Source organism: Manis javanica, chromosome 10 (assembly GCF_040802235.1).
Source record: "Manis javanica isolate MJ-LG chromosome 10, MJ_LKY, whole genome shotgun sequence".
Classification (NCBI taxonomy): domain Eukaryota; kingdom Metazoa; phylum Chordata; class Mammalia; order Pholidota; family Manidae; genus Manis; species Manis javanica.
In genome coordinates, this window is record NC_133165.1 from 59,352,449 (window position 1) to 59,372,792 (window position 20,344).

General features: G+C 47.3%; 1 protein-coding gene across 1 annotated transcript in view; it reads right to left on the reverse strand.

Annotated features, from left to right (window-relative positions):
- The window catches only part of LOC108395559 (FYVE, RhoGEF and PH domain-containing protein 5-like), a 41,402-nt gene extending 26,140 nt beyond the window's left edge, over positions 1 to 15,262 (reverse strand). Inside the window, 2 exon segments of the mRNA XM_017657937.3 lie at positions 11,173 to 12,151; positions 12,154 to 15,262. Of these exon segments, the coding sequence (XP_017513426.3) occupies positions 11,173 to 12,151; positions 12,154 to 13,681 (2,507 nt within the window). The 5' untranslated portion in view covers positions 13,682 to 15,262.
- Positions 15,263 to 20,344: the final 5,082 nt, after the last annotated feature.

Here is a 20,344-nt window from a genome sequence, read left to right on the forward strand (position 1 = left end):
TAAAGTCTTCTGGAGCTTCTCCAGCCTCAGATGCTGGACACCTTTCAGGGGCTGAGGTGGTGCCTACAGCAGCCGACCTACCTTCTCAGAACTCTATCTGCCCAGTCAAAAATGATCCCAAGAGCTCAGAGTTCCTTGCCAGGGCAAATCACAACAGGCTCCTGATAGATTCTGGTATCCCCTCCACGTGTGCTAAATCACCGACCATGATGGCGAGCTCACTGTCTCACAGGACATCCCAGTTGGACACATCTCTCAGGGGTAGAACACCTCATCATAACGGAGTAGAGCAGAACTTAAGGCATCAGAGCAGATTCTGTAAGGCAGGACTGTGTGTGTGCATGTGTGTTGTTTTCTTAATTAAAATGATACAAGCAAGCCTGAATTTTCAAGTGTTTGGGTCATGCCTTGACCTGGAGAAAACTTCTCTTGGGCTCCATCCAGGGCTTCAGGCCAACCCCATGCACAGAGAGGATGGGTCCATTTACATAGAGACCAGCCACATCATCCCCCAAAACAATCGCAACCCTGAGACATTCATCTGGCAGAAAAACAGCCAAAGACACAGGCCTAAGACAGGGAAACACTGCAGTTCAAAGCTGCAGGCTCAGAATTCCCTGACACATGGCTCAGTGTCTGCCTTCATCTCTTGGAGGCTGGAAAGTCTTGGGGCATCCTCAAGGAGCCAGATGAAACACATTAATTCATCACACAGAAATTATTATGAGTTCTTTGTCCTGTTGACCTGAAGAATCGTGAGCATGGACGATAAATTCCCCAAGGGCCCTTGCTGAGCCTAGCCAGGCAATCTAAGGAAATGTCAACCTCCTGCATAATATCATTCTTTTGATTTTCAGTGCAAGAGTATGCGCTGTTCTCTCTGCTTATAATTTTTACATCATCCCCTGGCCATGTGGATCTAAGCAAGTGGACATTCATTATAGGCTGACCATTTTGAATGCCTATAACAAGGACGTTTCCATTCTGAAGATTCAGACCTTGCTGTATGTCCTCACCTTTGACACCTAGAAGGCCAATTCCAGCTGGGAAGTTCTCAAAGGGGGTGAACCAGCAGAGGGAAGAACCTATACCTAGAGACACCCTCCTTCTGGTCCTAGATCTATCACTTATTGGCTAACAAGTCCTGTCACTACTCTGAACCTCAGCTTCCTCTTCTAGTAAAAAGCAAAACTGAGTGACTATTCCCAAAGGGGCATTCAGCAAATTAAATGAAATGATGTGCAAAAGTGAGAACAAACCTCACAGCATAATTGAGAGCACAAGTGCTGGAAGCTGCCTGGGCTAAAATCCTGGCTCTGTCGCTGACCAGCTGTGTGACCTTGGGCCCTTTACTTAACTTCTTTAACCTTAGTTACGTCATCTGCCGAGTATAGACTTTTTAAGAAGTATCTTTGTGGCAAGGTGGTTTTTCAGATTAACTGAGTTAATACATACAAAGGGTGTAAGGCAGTGCCTGGCATACACTGAACACTCCATAAAGCCTCATGTGCTGTAGTGCATAGCTGTGTATGTTCACTTCAGCTCCCTGCAGCAAGTCCAGGACTGACAGTGTGATTTTTTAATACCTGGCAAAGCCCTTATAACGGGCATTATCTCTGCCTCCTCATGTCACCTCAGTGATGAAGGGCACACTGTGCTCCTTCAACAGGTGAGGAAACTGACGCTCAGATCAGATGACAAGGTTAAGGGGCAGAGCCAGGCTTGAGCTCATTCTCTCTTCTTGCCACAACATGCTGCCTCTCTGGTTCTGTCACCCGCGCTACCTAAATGCCATTAACCACCCTGAGAACCTCTCCGCTGGGGAGCTGCAGCACAGCCGGAGGTCTGGTTTATTCTGCTCTGTGTGACTGCAGTAGCTGCAGCTGGGAGTCCATCACAGTACAGAAATGAAGATGCTGGAACCTGTTGCCATACCCAGGTCCCTGGGCATTTACACACCTCACTGGGCTGGCTTCTTTTCTTCCATTCCACCCCACACAGCTGGCAATGACTGTGCTAGAGCACTAGCCAATCGTGTTGCTCCCTTGCTCTAAAACCTTCAATAGCTCCCTGTGGCTCACAGATCAAATTAATTCACCAAGGGAATACAAGTCCAAAGGCTGCACATTCATTTCCAAGAACCTCCCACTCTTATCACCTTCTTCCCCTCCTCTGATGTGGCTGGCTCAGTCTCCTCTCAGTCCCCTGGGCCACCACCCTCTTCTGGAAAGAGCAATCAGATGGAGCATTAGAACCACTGTCTCTAAGCCATTCCAGAGCAGTCACGGCGGGGACAGGGACCTGAGACCCCAGATCTCAAAATTCACATAACCAGGGACAGAGCTGGGACCAAATTCAAACCTCTAATTTATGCTTCCAGAACCATTTTGAGTATCAGCATATACTCTGCTGCATTTTCAAGTTATTTGTTGAGCTGATACTAAATGTATGAGTCCTATGAAATGGTCCAGAGAGTTCAGATCATTTAAACATTTTTGGATCCTAATGCTTCCATCCAATGGTGCCTATTAAAGTAAAATCAAAAACTTTACAAACGTCCTGCCACCCCATACCCCATCATTCTCTATGGCACTCTAGCTATGCTGGCCTCCGGCCCCCCCCCCCACCCCCGGACAAACCCCACAGGGGCCTCCAGCCTCGGGGCCTTTGTCCCTGATGTACTCTCTGCCTGCAATGCCCTTCCCCTTGATAATGTCTGATCATCATTCAGGTTTCAATCAGATGTCACCTCCCTAAAGAAGCCTTCCCCGACCACCCTAAAATGTCCCTTCCACCAGTCACTTTCTACCACATTCCTTTTTCTTTTCCACAAAAGAGTCATCTCACCACAAAAGAATGACCTGTTTGTCTATGATTATTATCTCATTTACTTATAAGTATGTTCACTGTCTGCCTCTCTGCAGGGGGATATTAGCTCTACCAGAGCAGGGACCTAATCTGTCTGCTCCCTCCTGTAGCCAAAGCTCACAGAACCACGCCTGGCACACAGTGGGCACTTGATGCAGATACACTGAAGAAACATACAAATACAGAGATGATTTTTCTCTCTGGCTGCATCCTGTGTGTGATGTGCTCATGCCCAACCCTGAGGTGGGGAGGAGTGGGTAAGGCCCAGGGAATCAAGCCCCATCCAAACCCAGGCTGGAACAAAGTCCTCACTCCTCCACTGGGGCACAGCTGCCCAAGAAGACCTGCTGCTGACACTTCACCAAACAACTCATGCAACAAGACTGTCTTCTATTAATGAGAATTATTTTCACACTTCCCACTGGGGGATACCCTGACTTTATGAAGGTAAAACTGCATTGTGATTGACACTTAATCAGGATTTCAGCTATATTACAGTTATTCAAGGGAAAAAAAATAGTTGGGGGCCTTAATATCACACTAGTAAATGTTACAGTAAGTGTGTTCCTGACATGATTTTCTTATTAGGGTCCTTCCCTGTAAATTTTACTGCATTTAATTAAAAATTACTGCTAAAAGAAACAGCTGCAGATGATCTTTAGTCAGAAAATTAAAAAGTAAATATTCTCATCAGTCAATTTCAACAAGAAGCACAGCCACACATTAGGAATGTGATGGTTTTGAGATGATAATAATTTTTATGGCATTTCTAGGTCCTTTCAGTGAAACTTAATGAAAGCTGTGCATGAGTTAATTTATCAAATACATAATAGCAAGGCTCCCAGTTTACAGGCAGATATGAAGATATGAATGAATACCATGGCTAGGATGTGCCAAAACTCCAGCCACGCAGCTCTCAGCACCAGTGGCATCAGTCAGCAGGAGGCTCGGTTGAGGCTCCACCGTACAGCCACCCAAGGACTTAGAGCTGCTGTAAATCACCTTTGTTTTACAATCATGCATATATTTGTTGCTGCACCACTGTCTAAGGTTGTAAAAAATATAAGTCAGGTTTCATTCTCTCTCTCTCAGGGAATCTCTTCAGCAAAATATTTATAGCATTCAAAGGATGCAGGGGTGTGCTAGGGATTGGGGATGGGAGGGAGGGAGGGGCTCTTAGGCCTGATTCACGGCTGCATTTCCAAATTTTAATTGTAGCTGCTGTCCTTGGTCTGACTGCCCATTCCATTACCCCCCTTCCAACTTTGTTAGGACTTGTGTCCTTCCACTTTATTTTCAGGACTGAATTCTTACTGTTTCTTGCTGTGTCTTTTACTGGAAACCCACTCAGATCTTTTACGTATTTGGGATTGGACAGACTGTAACAGAAATGAAAGGACAAAAAGAGAAAAGCAAAGGCAGACCCAGCCAGCCCTGGACTTGCTCAGTACTGGAGAACTGGGCTGCCGTGCACATTCTGGAAGCCCCACCCCCATGCCACCTGCCACAGCCCTGCTCAGTCCTCATTGTCTCTGCAGGGGCTGTTGCAATGGCCTGTGAGCTAATCTCCCTGCTTCCCAACTCTGCAGCCCCTCTGCTCTCCACCGGCCAAGGAGCGGCTGGTGCCAGTCCCCCTCCCTGCCACACACACCCCTACTGAAAGCCCCCCAGGGCCTCCCCAGCCCAAGAGGTAACGGCCTGATTCAGCAGGCTGGTGTACAAGGCAAGCTGAGGCCCGGCCAACAAGTGTGCCTCTCCAGCTTCATCCCCCAGACGGTGTACTGAGCTCCATCTGAATACATCACGGTCCTTTCTGACTCCCAGACTCACACTTCATGCTCCTCCTAGACTGTCTGTCTCCATTGTGAATTCCTGTTCCACTGGCGGTACCTGCCTCAGTGTCCCCCAGATAGTCAAAAGGCTCCCCGCTGCCTCTCCTCCAGAACTGTCTGGAGGGCCTTTATCAAAGTCTGCATCACACTAGGTCCCAGAGGCCTCCATCAGCCTTCCGCCCCACCAGCCACAAAGGCATCATGAGGACAGGGACCTTCATCCCACTGGTGCCTGGACTAGTAGCTGACATGTAGATGCTGAACAAATGTTGGCAGGGTGAGTGTGCACCGTGTGAGCTGGGGCAGCATTCTACTGTAAGAACTAGAATTAGAAAAAAGTGGTGTTTGAGTTTAGTCCTTAGAGCTTTTCAACTCAACTGCTTCCTATAGTCTCTATGTCTGTAGAGGATGGGAACTGTCTGCCAAAATAAAGATATCAAGGTACCTTATGAACCAAGATTAGGTCATTTTCATTGCAGCTTTACCTGCTAAAACCACAGTACTATGTTTCTCTACATGTTCTCACATAGACCTTTCTCCTATCTCCATATGTCAAATCCTACTTTTCCTTCAGTGTGCATTCAAATGCCACCTCATCCATGGTGCCATCGCCCTCCTTTGGAAGCCTGCTCTTCAGGTCCTAAGCATTTTCTACCTGGCATTTCAGGGACTTGGGTCTGAGTGCTTTTCCTAGTTCCCAACTATAAGGTCAGTGATGGTACCTGGCCCACCTCTCTCTCCTTCCACACTTCACTTGGTGCAATTCCTTACCAGAAATACTCATTTCTCCAATGGCACCAATCAGTTAGCCAAATCACTGGGGTTACCTGGATCTTTTCACTCCTTATCCTCTAGCAGGCTATACAATTTTAGGCCAATCAACAAACTGTTAAACGTGTAATTTGAGTTGCATTCCAACAATAAACAGCTCTGTAAGGATCCTGGGCTGGAAGAAGAGAGTCATGAAATGTTGGAGCTCCATCTTCCAGAGCTCTCCCTGGAAGACACAAGCACTCCTGAACTGCAGCTCTTGGGTGGGCTGAGCCATCTGAAGCTCCCTTAATGATCCCAAACATATGGCCTGCTCCAAAGCCAGAGCTCCTGGTAGCTCTGCAGGTACAGCTGCCCAAAGGAGGGCAAGGGTCCCCCACCATGGCCCTGGGGGAGGGAAAGTTGTCTGAGTAGCTCATTAGCAATTCCAAGAAAGCCTGCCAGTCTTCCTGATGAGCTGTCAATGGATGCACAAACCTGCCAGCAGCCATTAGGGAAGTAAAGCCTCCTTCCACCCTTCCTTGAGCCCTCTGGGCCAACAAGCAAAGCAATGGAGGTGGCTGTGCTGGCCTGTCTTCTGCGTGGCAGACACTCTGCAGCTGCTGGACAAAGACCACCAGAAAACATGGCACTTTTCAATCACAGGAAACATGTAGTAGTGGAAAGAGTGGACTGAGTCAGAGAGACTTGGGTTCGAATCTTAGTTTGACCACTTACTACCTGTGCGACAGAGGAAAGTTTATTTCACTTCACTGGGCCTCAGTTTTCTCACCTGGAAAATGGGGCATGGAAACTCCTCATATGTCTAACTAATTGTGAATTATAAGAGAAATAACAGCTATAGTCTGGGTCACAGAGATAGGCATTTGTCCTACTATGGTTACAGAATCATAGAGTTCCTGATACTGCTGTTTTTGGTGTAAGATGCTGTGAATGACTCCAAATCAGTCTCACTCAGCCTGTTGTCAGCAGCCGTGACCCCAATGCGGGAGTTTGAGGTAACGCTGACACCACCCTCAACAGCTGAAGCTTGCAAGTTTGTGGTCCCAGTTTTGCTGATGTGATGTCCTGCACACTGAATAAAACACATGCAGAACAGTCACAGGAAGGGGAGAGACCCCCACAGTGAAAGGACCAGATTGTCCATGACACCTCTGGAATCAAATTCAAATTCTGCATCCATTGCTATGTGACCTTGATCATGTCACTTAATAACAACTAAGACTTACTGATGATTTCACTATGTGCTATATTAACTCATTTGGCCTTAAAAACATTATGAGGCAGGCACTATTATCATTGCCCTTTGCAGGTAGAGAAACAGAGGCACAAAGAGGTACGTAACTTGTCCCAGGTCACACAGAGAGTAAGTGGTGGAGTGCAGTCTAAAAACCTAAAAACCCAGGCAGCTTGGCTAAAGCTTGTGTGCTCAGCCATCACGCTCTCATAGGCTCTCCCTGGGCTGCAGTGTTCTTGTCTCTGAACATAAAAATCCACCAAAAAGGCATCAAAAACAATATGCCTTACTGGTTGGAGAGAATGCTAGAGAGAGATGAGAACAAAAACAGTGGGGCAACATACTCATGGTGAATCTAGGTGGTGGGTATATGGACATTTGCTCTAACAACTCAACTTTCCTGTTAGTTTGGGTATTTTCATAATGGGATGGGGATAAGTGGCATCAGGGATCTGTGTTGGTGTATAGTGCTGAGTGATTAAAGTAGACTCATCATAATGCAAAAAAAAAAAACACCCCACACAATTATGGGGATCTCAATGAGAATCTTAGGACAAACCAGATGGTGCACTGTTTCACTTCAAATGGGAATTTAGTAAATGGATACTAACACCTAGCACTGTCTTGCTGAAAACAGATGCAGCCCCCTGGTGAAGCTCAAAACCACCAGCTTGCATGGGATCATAAAACCCCTGGTCAGCAACATGCATTTATTAAGCTCCTACTGCATAACAAACATACTGAGGTATCATGGAATATTCAGAAGTAAAGACTAGGTTCCCCCAACCATGAGTACTGACTGAGGACCTAAAACATCCTGCTTGAAAAAAGTAAGAGGGTTGGACCACATTTCTCCACCTTTTTTTTTTGTTTTTTGCATGAAAGTCAATTTAAGAAAAAAAGAATGCTTTGGGGGTAGCCTTTAACCTAAAGAGTGATAAAACCTTTTCTGCATACCATGGGAAAGGTATATGTAAGATAGAAGAGTACAATTTTATAAGATAGAAGACTGTCAATAAGAATATCATTGCAGCCCCTAAAATGTTGTTATCTGTATGCAAAGTTTTCAAAGGAAGTAACTTCATAGAAGAACCTTTATCATTATCCACCAAGCCCCCTGAGCTGCTGCTCTGCTTCAGGGGTCTCTAAGGGCTCTCTGAACTCTATTATATACAGTTTCTTGAAGGGAGGTACTTTGAGTGGAAAAAGGACTTGGATTTAAATAACACTGAATCACACCATGAAAGAGTTATTCCCTTTTCAATCCTTTTGAACCCTGATTACACCGAAAAGGCCTCTGTATGGTGCCAGGATGTCTTTAAGCTCCCTGCTTAACAAAGGGCTCAGGCTTCTAGCTCACAGCCTTGGCAAATAATAACCTCAAATGAGAATTTACCCTGGTTACTTTTTTTCTCTGTATCTTATTTGTACAACTGCCTTCTATTTATGGTAACCGAGAGTGTTTTTTCCACTTTCCAACAGTGACATAAAATTTCTTTTCTAAATATTTTTTAAGTAAAAAAGATGGACTGCATTGAAGAAAACAGTGATAGTACAGGTGGTCAAACAGAAATGGCAAAGGTGGTCCAGGAAAAGCAAACTGCTACTGAGAACTAGAGATCTGCTCCAATTCACCATTTTACAGATGAGCAAACTGTGTCCTAGCCTTTTCCAAGACCCCACAGCAAGTCAGTGACCATGAGGGCTTTGAATCCAAGTTTCCCCATGCCCTGTTGCCCTATTTCAAGGCTGTTGATGTTTATTTTAGCTTCTGCCTCTGAGCCTCATGTGAAGCAAGGTGTGGGGCAGGACAAGTAGCAGAAAGAGGAAAGAGAACTGCCTTCCCATCCTCTTATTCCATCCCATCCAACCTAAAGCCACCTAACTCTCCAAGTCCCAATTCCGGCAAAGAAGCAGTAGGGTCGCCAGCCCCATGGAGGTCCCTTAGTGCTCAGCTTGATGTGTCTGAAACCTCCCTTGCCCAGACCTGTTCCAGCCCAAAGCAGGGATTTTTCTCCCCATTTGCTTGCACATCTTTCATGCAGAAAGACAGAGAAAGCTTTGCTCACTATTTGATGTCCAAGAGGTAACATAAGGGAAGAACTAGCCCAGTGCCTGGCACACAGTAAGTAGTCAAGATATGGTAGCATTAGCATTTTTCTCGAGTATTTTATTCCATTATTGTCATGTTAATTTGGACAAAGGTACTTTTGGTTTTTTTGGACAAAGTACAGATCAAGGCAACAGGCCTTTGCATACGGTCAAACAGCACAGGGGCTTGACTGAAAGAGGGTGTGGCCCTGGGGCTGTGCAGTGCACAGCCTAAACAAGCAGACCTGACATCTCAGCGTAATTCACTGCAAACGCCTAAACCAGGTGTCAGGAAATCTGAGTCCTAGCACTGATTTCTCCACTAAATCCTTGAGAAGCCTTAGGCAAGTCCCTTTCCCTCTCTGTGCCTCCATTTCCTCCTCTGTAACAGGATCCAAGGTTGTCAAAGTTCCCTTCCTGCTATAAAATTTGGTGACTCTACAGAACCAGATTTCAATTTCTAAAGGGTTGTCCTTCAAAACTGGAAATGAGCTCCCTAGCCTGACTGAGAGGGAAGAGCCAGCGTGAGAGGGGCAGGAATATTTCAGGGAGACAGCTTTTGCCTGGGTTGGAAGGAAAAACTTCATCGGAATACCTAGCAACAGACGAGGCAGCTGTGGGAGGTGGTAAGTTCCCCATGGCTTGAGGAATTCAAGCCCAGGAGGTGTTAGAGATGGGAAGTTTGGCCATATGCTGGAGGAGGTACTTTCCAGCCTGGAGAGTTTGGTTTTGGAGCTGGTTCCATTTCCATCAGTGCTAGCAGGCGCCCAGCTAGGGTTGGGTCTTGTCAAACCCTGCTGCTAACTACTAATGCAATAAACTGTCAGCAGCATTGCTCTTACCCCCTTAGAGTCTGCACATGTCCACGTTCCCCAAATTAAACTCACCCCTCCAGCAGGGCTGGTGTTTACCTTTGCTGCAGCCCTTTCAGCGGGGAGCAGTGCAGCCAGGGTGCAGAACCAGGTAAAAAAAACTCAGGAGAATAAACCATACAAACACTTCTTAGCACCTATATTCCAGGGAGCACTAATGCTAATTGCAAATCATTCTTTTCTGTCCATTACTGCAGGTGCCCTGGGAATTCTTAGGAGGAACAGCCTGTGTGGGAGTAGGTGATGATGCTGACATGGGGGAAAGAATCAGGCTACCCTTTAAAATCACCACCGTTTGGCTTTCACTCGTTCAGATCAGGTGCCCCCAAAGAGCATCCGTGGTGGAGGCTGAATGGTGTTGCCTTTAAGATGCATCCACAACGTACAAGGAATAGGGAGATTTGGTAATTATCCATTTGGGATGATCAATAGAGGCATTCAGTCAGTCTTGGGACAGTGGAGTCAGAAAATCCCTGCTATTGTCAGTAATTTCAGTGTTCCGCTCCTATTACCAGGCTGAATGAGTCCAAAAAAAAAAAAAATCAGCTTGGGTGCACCTCCTGAAGACCCCTATTCAGAAATTTAGCTCAGGGCACCCTTAGGTTTTCAAACAATTTAAATAAATTCCTGCTTCTCATTCCCTTGAATAGAGTGTGTGTTTACACAATAAAAAGGTATCAATCTCAATTTAGGGTATTTTCCTGATGGTGAAAGATATTTAGCTTGGCAAGGTTCCAGAACATTCTCTCTTGGTGATTTTCCCAGAGGGGAGTGGCAAAGCCATCTACCTAGGAGATGAGAAATGTTCCCTAAATAATGGAAATACAAATTGTCGGTCCCCTCCCTGCTTCTGAGTCGCAGACAAGGGAGGAGACCCGATGAGATATTGAAGATCTGAAAGGGCCAGCCAGGGACTCAAGGCATAACAGCGCAAGAGCAATGCCAAAAAGGCACTCCTCATGTTTACTGAGCAAATGAACTTGCAGTGAACTCAAACATCATTCTCCGGCCTTGAGTCTAGCCCAAGGACGGGACGCTTCTCAAGGATACCAAAACTGTGTGAAGGCGGCTCCGAGCCATGAGAACTGCTTTGGTTCTCATCACTCTGTCCTTGATTACACATCAACAGAGTGTATGGGAAAAACAATCAAGTCATGTGTACTTATACATTTGATTTCTATATTACTTGAATCATGTATTAACCCCATCAATCCCACACAAATGCTTACATTTGTACCACATTTGGCATTTTAGATAACACTTTTACAGAAATTATCTACTCGGATCTTCTCAAACCCTCTGTGAGGGAGCACGAATCCCACTTCACAGATGCAGTAACTGAGGCTCTGGGAGGTAAAGCCACTCACCCAAGTCACACAGCTAGATAGGAATAGAGCGTAAGGTTGAAAAGCAAGTCCACTCTGTCCCCTGCACCTGAGCTTGCCACTCAGATAGTTAGTTACACCTGCCCAACAACAAAGAAAACAGAACTTCACAGTACCTTTCTGCATCCTGGTCTGCACTCTGCTGTTTGCTCTCGAAGGCGTTGAAGCGGCTCATGTCCATGTAGCCATTGTTTTCATTGGCCATGGACAGGGCTCTGCTCTGCTCTTCAAACAGCTTTGTAAACGTCCTAGCCCTCGAAGGCCTCCAGGGCGGAATCTGGATATTCTCATAGTCCGAGTTCATGGCTGGAATGTCCTCGTAGTCCGAAGTGTCAGCGTTGGGGAATGAGATGGACCGTGGCTTGGTCAGAGGCAAGGGCAGAAAGGGGGGCCAGGATTGGTCTTTGAAGGATTCCCCCCTGGACACTGTCCTGCTGAAAGGGATGCCTTTCCTCTTGCCATCCCTGTAGAAGATGAGGGAGGAGGGTGACTCAGAGGCCCGGAGCTTGCCAGTCCGAGCCTGAAGCTGAGGCGAGTTGCTGAGGCTCCTCCGGTCAATTTCCAGAAGCCTGGAAGGCCTGTGGTAGCTGGATTCTGAAGAGGACCTGGGAGAGGACATGCTGACATCCACGTGCACTTTGTTCTCTGTCTTCTTTTTGAATGTCAGTGCCAGGAACTGCTTAAAGGACAACTTCTTCTTGGTGTACTTGTGCAGGGGCTTGCTCTCCATCAGCAGGGAGGGGGAGCTCTTCATGATGGGCTTTTCGGTGATGCAGGCCAGGTCAAAAGGGGGCGGGATGTCGACCACGGAAGATGGTGTGGAGGTGCCACTGGATGGGAGGTGGTTCCTGTGGGAGAAGCTCCTGGAGGAGCCAATCACACCAGGCAGTGAAAGGCTGTCATCCCTCCTTTTGATCTTGCGGTCCTCTAAGCTGGATGCGTCCTGATCCCGAGACAAGGAGACTGGAATCTCTCGGCCTTCCATGGAGGATGACCGAGGGTACAAAGTGAAGGCTCTGGGCTTTGCTGGCAAGGCCCTGCCAGCTTCCAGCAGCTTCCCCTCCAACGACAGAACCATCTTTCATGCTTCTTGGTGGCACCTCCAATGCAAATGGCTGACAAGCCAGCTTCTGACCCGGTTCCTTCAGGGACAGTTTCCGGGACACAGCCTGCCATCTTCCTGGAGTGGGGCCTGGCCCTTGGGATCATGTTCTTCCTGTCGATGGCAGTCAGCCCACCCTCAGCATCCAAGGTCATCTCCTCTTTGGTGCCATGACCATCCTGGGCAGCCTTCTCTTCCTCCCCGGGGTCAGCCCCACACAGTAGGCTGACTCCCATCTCATAGGGGCTGGCAAGTGCGTTGTCAGCAGCATCCTTGCCCTCCAGCACGACCATGCCAGGGACAGAGGGGCCCTTCCTGGTGCCACCCTGCAGGGAGCCACACTGACCACGCTGTGCCCCAGCCCCGGTGGCCTGCTTTGCACATTCTCCTGGCTGTGCTTCATGCTCTGACTCTAGGCCTTTTGCTGATTCCAGAAAGGGGGAGTAGCTTTTGCTACAGAAGGAGGTGCTCTTGGTTGGGAAGAACTCATAGGGACTTGCTGACAGTGAAGTCACAAAGTCGTCCACACACTCATTCTCAAAAGGAACGATCTGGCAACTGTCCTCGGCAGGTTCCTCCTGCACAGGGTCTTCACCTTCCCGGGGGTCTCCTCCTGCCTCCAGGGTGGCTGCCATTTCTTCTTGGCTGGTTTTCTCACATCAGTCAGGTGGTTCATCCTCATCACCGTGGTTGCCGCCACCTGTGGAATCTTCACACTCCTTGGAGATTTGAGGGCTGTGTGTGCCCATCACTGCCTCCAGTTTTCCCACAGCCAATCCATCCGGTCATTCTCTGGGGGGGGCCTCTCTGGCATCTTCAACATCCCCCTTGGCTGGCCCGTCTGAATCCACGTGCTTGTCTGGTGCCCCTGGCTCTGCATGAGTGCAGCCTTCCTCACCACCCTCTTCTGCCCCTGGGGGCCCGGGCTCCTCGCCAGGAGGTGGCGGATCTTCTAGATCAATGTGAGTCAGGATGATATAGCTCAGGAGCACCACCTCTCCATCCCAGGGGCTCCTGTCCACCAGGCTGTCGATACTGTGTCCTTCTACCAGCTGCACTTCTTCCTCACCTGCTAAATTCTGCTCCTCTACACCCAGGTCAGGGACATAGTCCTCAGGAGTGAGGGCTTCGTCATCCTCTCCACTCAGCACCACGTCAGCTGGGGCTGCCACGTCCTCAGAGGCTCCTGCCCCCTGTATGTCACACTCCCCACCTCCCTCCTGACACTTGTCTTCCCCAGTGGCATCCAGAGGCATCATGACTGCATTCTCTGCAGGGCCCCCATCCCTGGGTTCATCCTCTTTTGGGGGAGCCCCAGGGACCACAATGTAATCTTCATACCCCTCGGATTCAGAGCACTCCGGGTTGGACAGGTGCTTTTCATAAAGCCCCCTGTCCACGCACACCAACTTCCCATTGCTGCACTTGTTCAAGCTGTTGATCAAGTAGATGCTGGCTATCCACTTGCTGGGGATGGCCAGCCTGGGTTTAGAGGCGATGAGGGGTTTTGGCCCCTTAGACATGGAGTTAGGACTGTGAAGATTATCGGGCTGGGGTCATGAAGGAAATTTGGGTGCTGTTACTGATGTGAGAGGACTGGCAGTCTGGCTTGGGAGCAACTGGTGATTTTGGTGAATCTAAGGGATAAAAATGGAGAAAAGAAGGAGACAAAAGTATAGTTACCTTTATTTCCACTTAGAGTCTCCTACTTCCCATTTTCGAGAGTGAACACAGAAGATTATTTCCCAACCTGTGAGAACCCAATCTACTGTGCTCTGTCTCAGGTTTCTGCCCTCCACTATCATCTTTAAAAATCCTTGACCTTGCACTAAAGATTCATTCTGTAAACAAAGTGAACAGACCTTTCTTCTATACATAGTCCAGCAAACAAAACCCAAATGAATGGTACCTTGTACCCCTCAAATAAAGGTGTCCAGGTCATTGTGCTCAGCCTTTCAACATCTATGTCTGAAATAATTTCTATGTGCCTGGTACCCACAAGTCAGTGCTGGACTTGACAATCACCACCCCTGTTGTCCTCACAGAGTTCACATTCATCCTACAGGTCATTCATTGCCTACCTACTATGTAAACACATAGCACTGTACATGGTACAGTCTTCTAGGGTCAAGAAGAGAATACCTCTAGTTGACTTAGGGACACAAGACTAACAGGACAACTGGAGGACAGAACCGCAGACCCTTGGAATAATATGACTCAACAGGCATTATCTCATTCCCTCAAGAATGCTACATCAAAGGTTTGGGCAGGGATATATGATTCTTCTGATGTATGATTCTCTGAATTCTATGTGCTTCAAGACTGGTGTGCAGCTAACTGCTCTGCATTCAAATTTCACAGGAGAAATTATGTGGTCTTTCCCAACCTGGATATTTGCAAAAGTCTCTTCCCCTATGGATGTCGAGGATCATGGCAGAATAACAGATGTGGTACAAATGGAGTTAGAGAAGCAAGAGTTGCCATGACTAGGGAACACCTCTTGGAGAAGGTGATATTTCAGCTGAATTTTGCTGGGAGGGAGCTGGACAAGTAGAAGAGTCAAGGGAATGGTCACCCACTTCCAAGGTCAGCATCTCTCCTGCCACAAGCGAGCCCTAACCTCCATGCTTCCTGCCTGTGCCTCCAAGCCCCTGGGCAGACTGTGGGTAGCATGAGGAATGCCAGTTTCCAGGGATACAACTCTATCCTGACAGCTTGGCTTCAAAAGCACTGCCTGGCATCCCAGCCCATGGATTAGGATGCATGAGTCTCCCCTTCAGCCAGTCTCATCTCTAGTTCCATCCCCACTAGGGCTGGGGTTTGACACAGATCAGCCTCAGAATGACAGCCTGGCGTGTGACAGAAGCAAGATGGAGCAGAGGGCCTGGGGTCTATCAGCAAACTCTTCTCCCCCCTGCATTTGACTCCCAGTTAAATCCCTGCAGCATCTAACCCCAGCCATCTCTAATCTATGTCTGTCTGACAGAAATACAATGTGAGCCACATTTATCATTACATGTGTAATTTAAATTTTTCTCATAGCCACGTTAAAAAGTAAAAAAGAAACAGGTGAACTTAATTTCAGCAATACATTTTTGACTTTATATAACCAGAATTTTATCATTTTGGACATCATAATGTAATCAATGAATCATGTTTGGATCAACATGTAATAAATGTATGAAACTTACTAATGAGATATTTGACATTCTTTTTCATACAAAGTCCTCAAACCTGCATGTGCATTTTATGTTTAACAGTACTTCGCAATTCAGACTGGTTGCATTTCGAGCGGTGGGCAGCCACATGTGGGTGGTGGCTGTGTACTGACCCAGCACAGCTCTGATAGGAACCCCAATTTCAATATGTCTGAGGCCAAAGTCAGTATCATCCCCCCCAAACTGGCAGGACTGTGTACATCCTTTGAGGCCCCAAAGGAAATAAAATAGTCTGGAGCAGCAATAATACAGGTATATAAAACCCATGCACTCCGTTCCTGAAAGGGCCTGATTTCAGAACCTCTTTACTTGGGCTTTGCCCATAAATCTAATGAACTTGGCTCTCTGGTTTCCCAGTGCACAGTTAATGAGGAGGGCAGGGGGAGTTCTAACTGAGTTAGAATAGGAGCACTGCCAGCTGTAAGATGTGACGGCTGACAGAGAGGAAGAGGGAGAAGAGGCACCAATGTCAAGACCTTAGAGACTAAAGCCCCCAGGGCATCAACCCTCTAACCTACACCTAATTCATCCCCATAAACAACAAGGCCAGCCACTGACATCCAGATAATAACCCAGAGTCTTCAAGATATAATGAGGGACTTTCCAACTCCTTGTTTCTGTAGGCAATCAAATATACAACCTACTCTAGAAAAATACCTGTTCAAATTGGTAAAAAGCAAACAAACAACTGTTTGGAGCTTCAACAGCCAAGTTCAGCTACCTGTTAATACAGAGTTACAGAGTGAGCTTTTGGAGGCATGCTGATCTGGGTTCAAATCCTGCCTCAGCCACTTACGAAGTATGAAACCCAGCCTCAGTTACCTCTTCTGTAAAATGGGTACTCTCCTACTCCCAGGAGGTCATTATGAAATTTAAAATATATATAATATATTAAGAGTGCTTAGCAGCAGGCCTTTGCATAGGGGTACTCAATAAACAGTAGCTATTATTGCTCTAATAAAGTCAGTCTTTGCCTATCCCACAACCCTGGTATAAGCCTTGCTCTCCACTCATATATTATGTGACATTAGCTTCAAGATCTCAGCATCAGATGTCAGGTGTTGGCATGATATTATTCCTTGGGGTGGGGATCCTCATTTCTCATCTTTAAAAGGTGGTATTTCACAAGGGCACCACGAGGCCTGACAGAGAGACAGTGAAAAACGAGCATCATCTTGGCTGCATCACCACCACCACCACCCCATCCTTCATCCGATCAAGCTATTGATCTGTGGGCACCATCTCCTCGAGAAAGGTTACACTGGGTGTCTGAGGCATGAGCCTGCAAGAAAAAGCCTTCCCCGCAGGAATGACAAGACAGAGCATCCATGCCCTGCTCCGAGCTCAGAAGATCAGAGCACTTCACCGGCATCTCCCCTGAGATCAGAAGATACCAGAATCAGAAAGGCCTGGTGGCACCCCTCATTCAAAGATGAGGAAGCTCAGGCACAGAGAGGGCAGGCTAGCACATCCAGAGAAGGGCCAAGCTAGAGTGTGGTTTCCTGCTTCCTGCTCCATTCACTTGAATCTCTGACTTTACCCTGTTGCCACTGAGCATTTCTTCTATGGTGGAGACTCAGGGTTCCAGTGAGGCAGAGAAGGGTAAAAGGCAGGGAAACTGAGGCCAGAGAGACCAGCAACAGCTAACTATGTGAGAAATTTACCTAAGGCTGAGTCCAGAGCTCAGAAGTACAAACTGACCATAAGGTGAATGGCTGGCTTTCATTTGCTCCCATCCAATTTCCTGTATCCAATTCAATTAAATAGAAATTTACTGAGCACCTACTATGTGCCAGACACTCATCTCCATTCTTTGGCTCTATCACTGAACAAAATAAAAACCCTGTCCCTTGTGGGCCTTACATTCTATTGGTAGGAGATAAGCAATAAAAAGGGTAAGTGTATTACATATCATAGATGTCACAAAGCCTATGGAAAAAGATTAGGAGTTGGAGGTTTTTGCAATTTTAAATAGAGTGATCCAGGTAGGCCTCACTGAGGGGACATTAGTGCAAAGACTTGAAAGAAATGAAGGAAGCCGGAACATTTTTAAAGGAGGCCAGAGAGGCTAGAAGTGAGCAAGCAAGAGAAGGGGAGAGGCAGGAGTGAGGTCAGAAAATTACGGGGAAGGTGCAGGTTATGCAGGACCATGAGCAGATGGAGGACATGCCCACTCTGGCTAATGTGTTGAAATAAACAGAAGTAGTGAGGATGGAGGCCGGGGGACGAGGGAGGAGGCTCTTGCAGTAATACAGGCAGGAGATGATGGAGGCTTGGACCATGTTGGTAGGAGTGGAAGTGGTTAAAAAAAAGGGGTGTATGTCAGAATTCCAAAAATGAAGGTAAAGTTGGTGGGATTTGCTGACAGTATGGACATGGGGTGTAAGAGAGAAGTCAGAGACAACATCAAAGTTCTGAATTGGAGCAGCTGGAAAAGTGAAATTGCCACCAACTGAACTGGGGAAGGCTGCAGGTGCTGGGGAGGGAAAACTAGAAATGTGCACATGTTAAATCCAAGTTACCTGTCACACACTGAGGTGGAGATGTCAGGTGGACTCTTGGATGGGTCCTAGCAGAGGCCTGGCTGGAAGGATCCATCACAGAGAGAGAATTTAAGGCATAAGCCTGGTGAGATTACCATGAATGAGTGTGGACAGAGGAAAAAGCAGGGCTAAGGAGTGAGCAAAGAAAAGGAGTGTGAGAGCTTCTAGCTCTGCTCCCTCCCAAAAAGGAAGGGGATAGAGCCCTTACCTTCAGTACAAGGTTATCTGGGCCTCAGACCAATTCTGCCTGGAGACCTAGGGAAGAGGCAGCATCGGGGTGCATACTCAAGGACAGAGAGAAATTTCATAATCAAAAAAGAGATTGGGTATTCCAGATAGAACAGAATGTGCAGCAGCCCAGAGGCAGTGAGATGCAAGCTCTTTGAAGTATGGTAAAGAGTAGAGTTTGATGACCTTAGAGTACGGCGGGGATGAGTGCATTACAGGGCAAATCAGAGCTGGGGTCTCCTCCTCTGGGTAAAGCTTCACTTTCATGGATGGAGCTGGTAGACCCTCTGCATCTCCTGAGTCCCTCTGGCAGCTGCATGGACCTTCTCCCTGTGTCACAGAGCTTGGGGGTTGTACCCAACCCACCCAGGACCACCTGGCAATTTGCTGTGCCTGAGGATGACTCAAATGCAATACCCCTCCAGCCAAGAGGCCAAGAGTTAACTGGGAGAGTGGAGGATCCCAGTGACAGAAGGAACAGACTTAACAGCTTCTGGTGAAAGAAATCTCCCCACACAGCCCCTGGTACAAGTTTATATTTTCTCTAATTTATTTAAATATCTGTCACTCACACATTCATGCTGCTGCTCCTTTGTCACCTGTGTCAAGGTTAAATGAGAAGCAGCGTCAGGAGGAGCACTGGACTTGGAGTTATGAGCTCTGATCTCCATGCCTGGCTGTTCCACTAGCTGGACGTCTGGCCTTGGGCAAGTGCCTTCCTCTTTCTGGGCCTCAGTTTCCCCAGCTGCAAAGTGAAAGGACTGCACCAGGCAGTCAGCACCTTCTGCTCTGGCCAGCTGCAGCCTATTCAACTCATGGCTCTTCTTCTGATGCTCCTGATATCCCCATCTTCAGTCCCTGCGTCTGTTTCAACTACGGTTCAATATATTCCCCCTGGAACTCTCATAACCATATGTTCTAAGAGTAATTATTTTCCAATTTCAACTTCCAATTACATCTTAATTTAACTTTAATTCCTGGGTGCCCGTTGGACTATCCAAGCCAAGCCTGATGACTTCTAATTAGGCTGCTGTTAAACTAGTCCAATGATCCATGACAGGGCACTTCCTGAGAAGACAGCATGGGCCAGAGTGGGAAAAGCATGGGCTCCCGGCTCAGGCAGACCTGGACTACAATCCCAGCTCTGCCATACGTTAACTGTGTGATCTTGGACATGTTACTTCACCTCTCTGAGCATCCAGTTTCTTTATTGATAAAATGGAGAACTACTCCCTTTTTTTCATAAGGCTGTTGAGAAATTGAAGAGAAATAATAGAAGATGCCTAACAAAGTCAACCATCAGACATTTCTTGTGTACCTACTTTGTGTCAGACACTGGATAAAAAAGCAGCCTCTCTGATACAAGTAAAACACAAGCAGTACCTGGTTCCTAGTAAGAAAGTACCCAATAAACATTAGCTAGTATTTATTGGTCATTGACAATGTGACACTCTTCCAGGCACTTTACGAGCTTTTTTTAATCATGAGAACTCAATGGCAAAGATCTCATTATCCCCATGTTTCAAATGAAGAACTGAGGCACAGAGAGTTTAAGTAATGTGCTCAAGGTCACATAACTAAGCAGATGGTGGTTTTGAGATTCAGTCCCATGAAGTGTGACAACCACTGTTACATGATCAGGAAATTCAGAGCATGGCACACAGAAATCATTAGGGGAGTTTCCACCACTGCCATCACAGCTGAAATAGTAACCAGGTTTAGGCTGGAGGCAAATTACAGAGGCTGACCCCGAGTGGCAACTGCTAGGATTTCCTGGGACCAGACCTGCCTTCAAGTTTTTCCAGCTCACTCCATCCCCTAGATTCTCAGAGAAGGGAGAGCTTGCCCAATCCTTCTGTAGGGAAAAACGTGGGAAAACTGGAACCGCTCTCACCATTGTTTTAAAGCGAGTTTTATTAGGAGTGTAGGAAAAAGCTAGCCTGGCTCTGTTCAGGCTGTGCCAGAACAGGCAGGAGGGGACCTTGTTCCTCCAAGGGATGGCTGGCTGGGCACTGGGGCTCTGCTCCAGCCTTTCCCAATCCCAGAGTAGCACCTCTGCTCTCACCGCACCACCTATTCTGTGACCCACACTCACTCACTACCCACGTGTCCACATGTCCAGCAACAACAGAGTCTGGACAAAGGGAGGCGGCTACCACACTCCCTAGTCCCTGAGTGTCTCCTTTGTCAGAGCAGT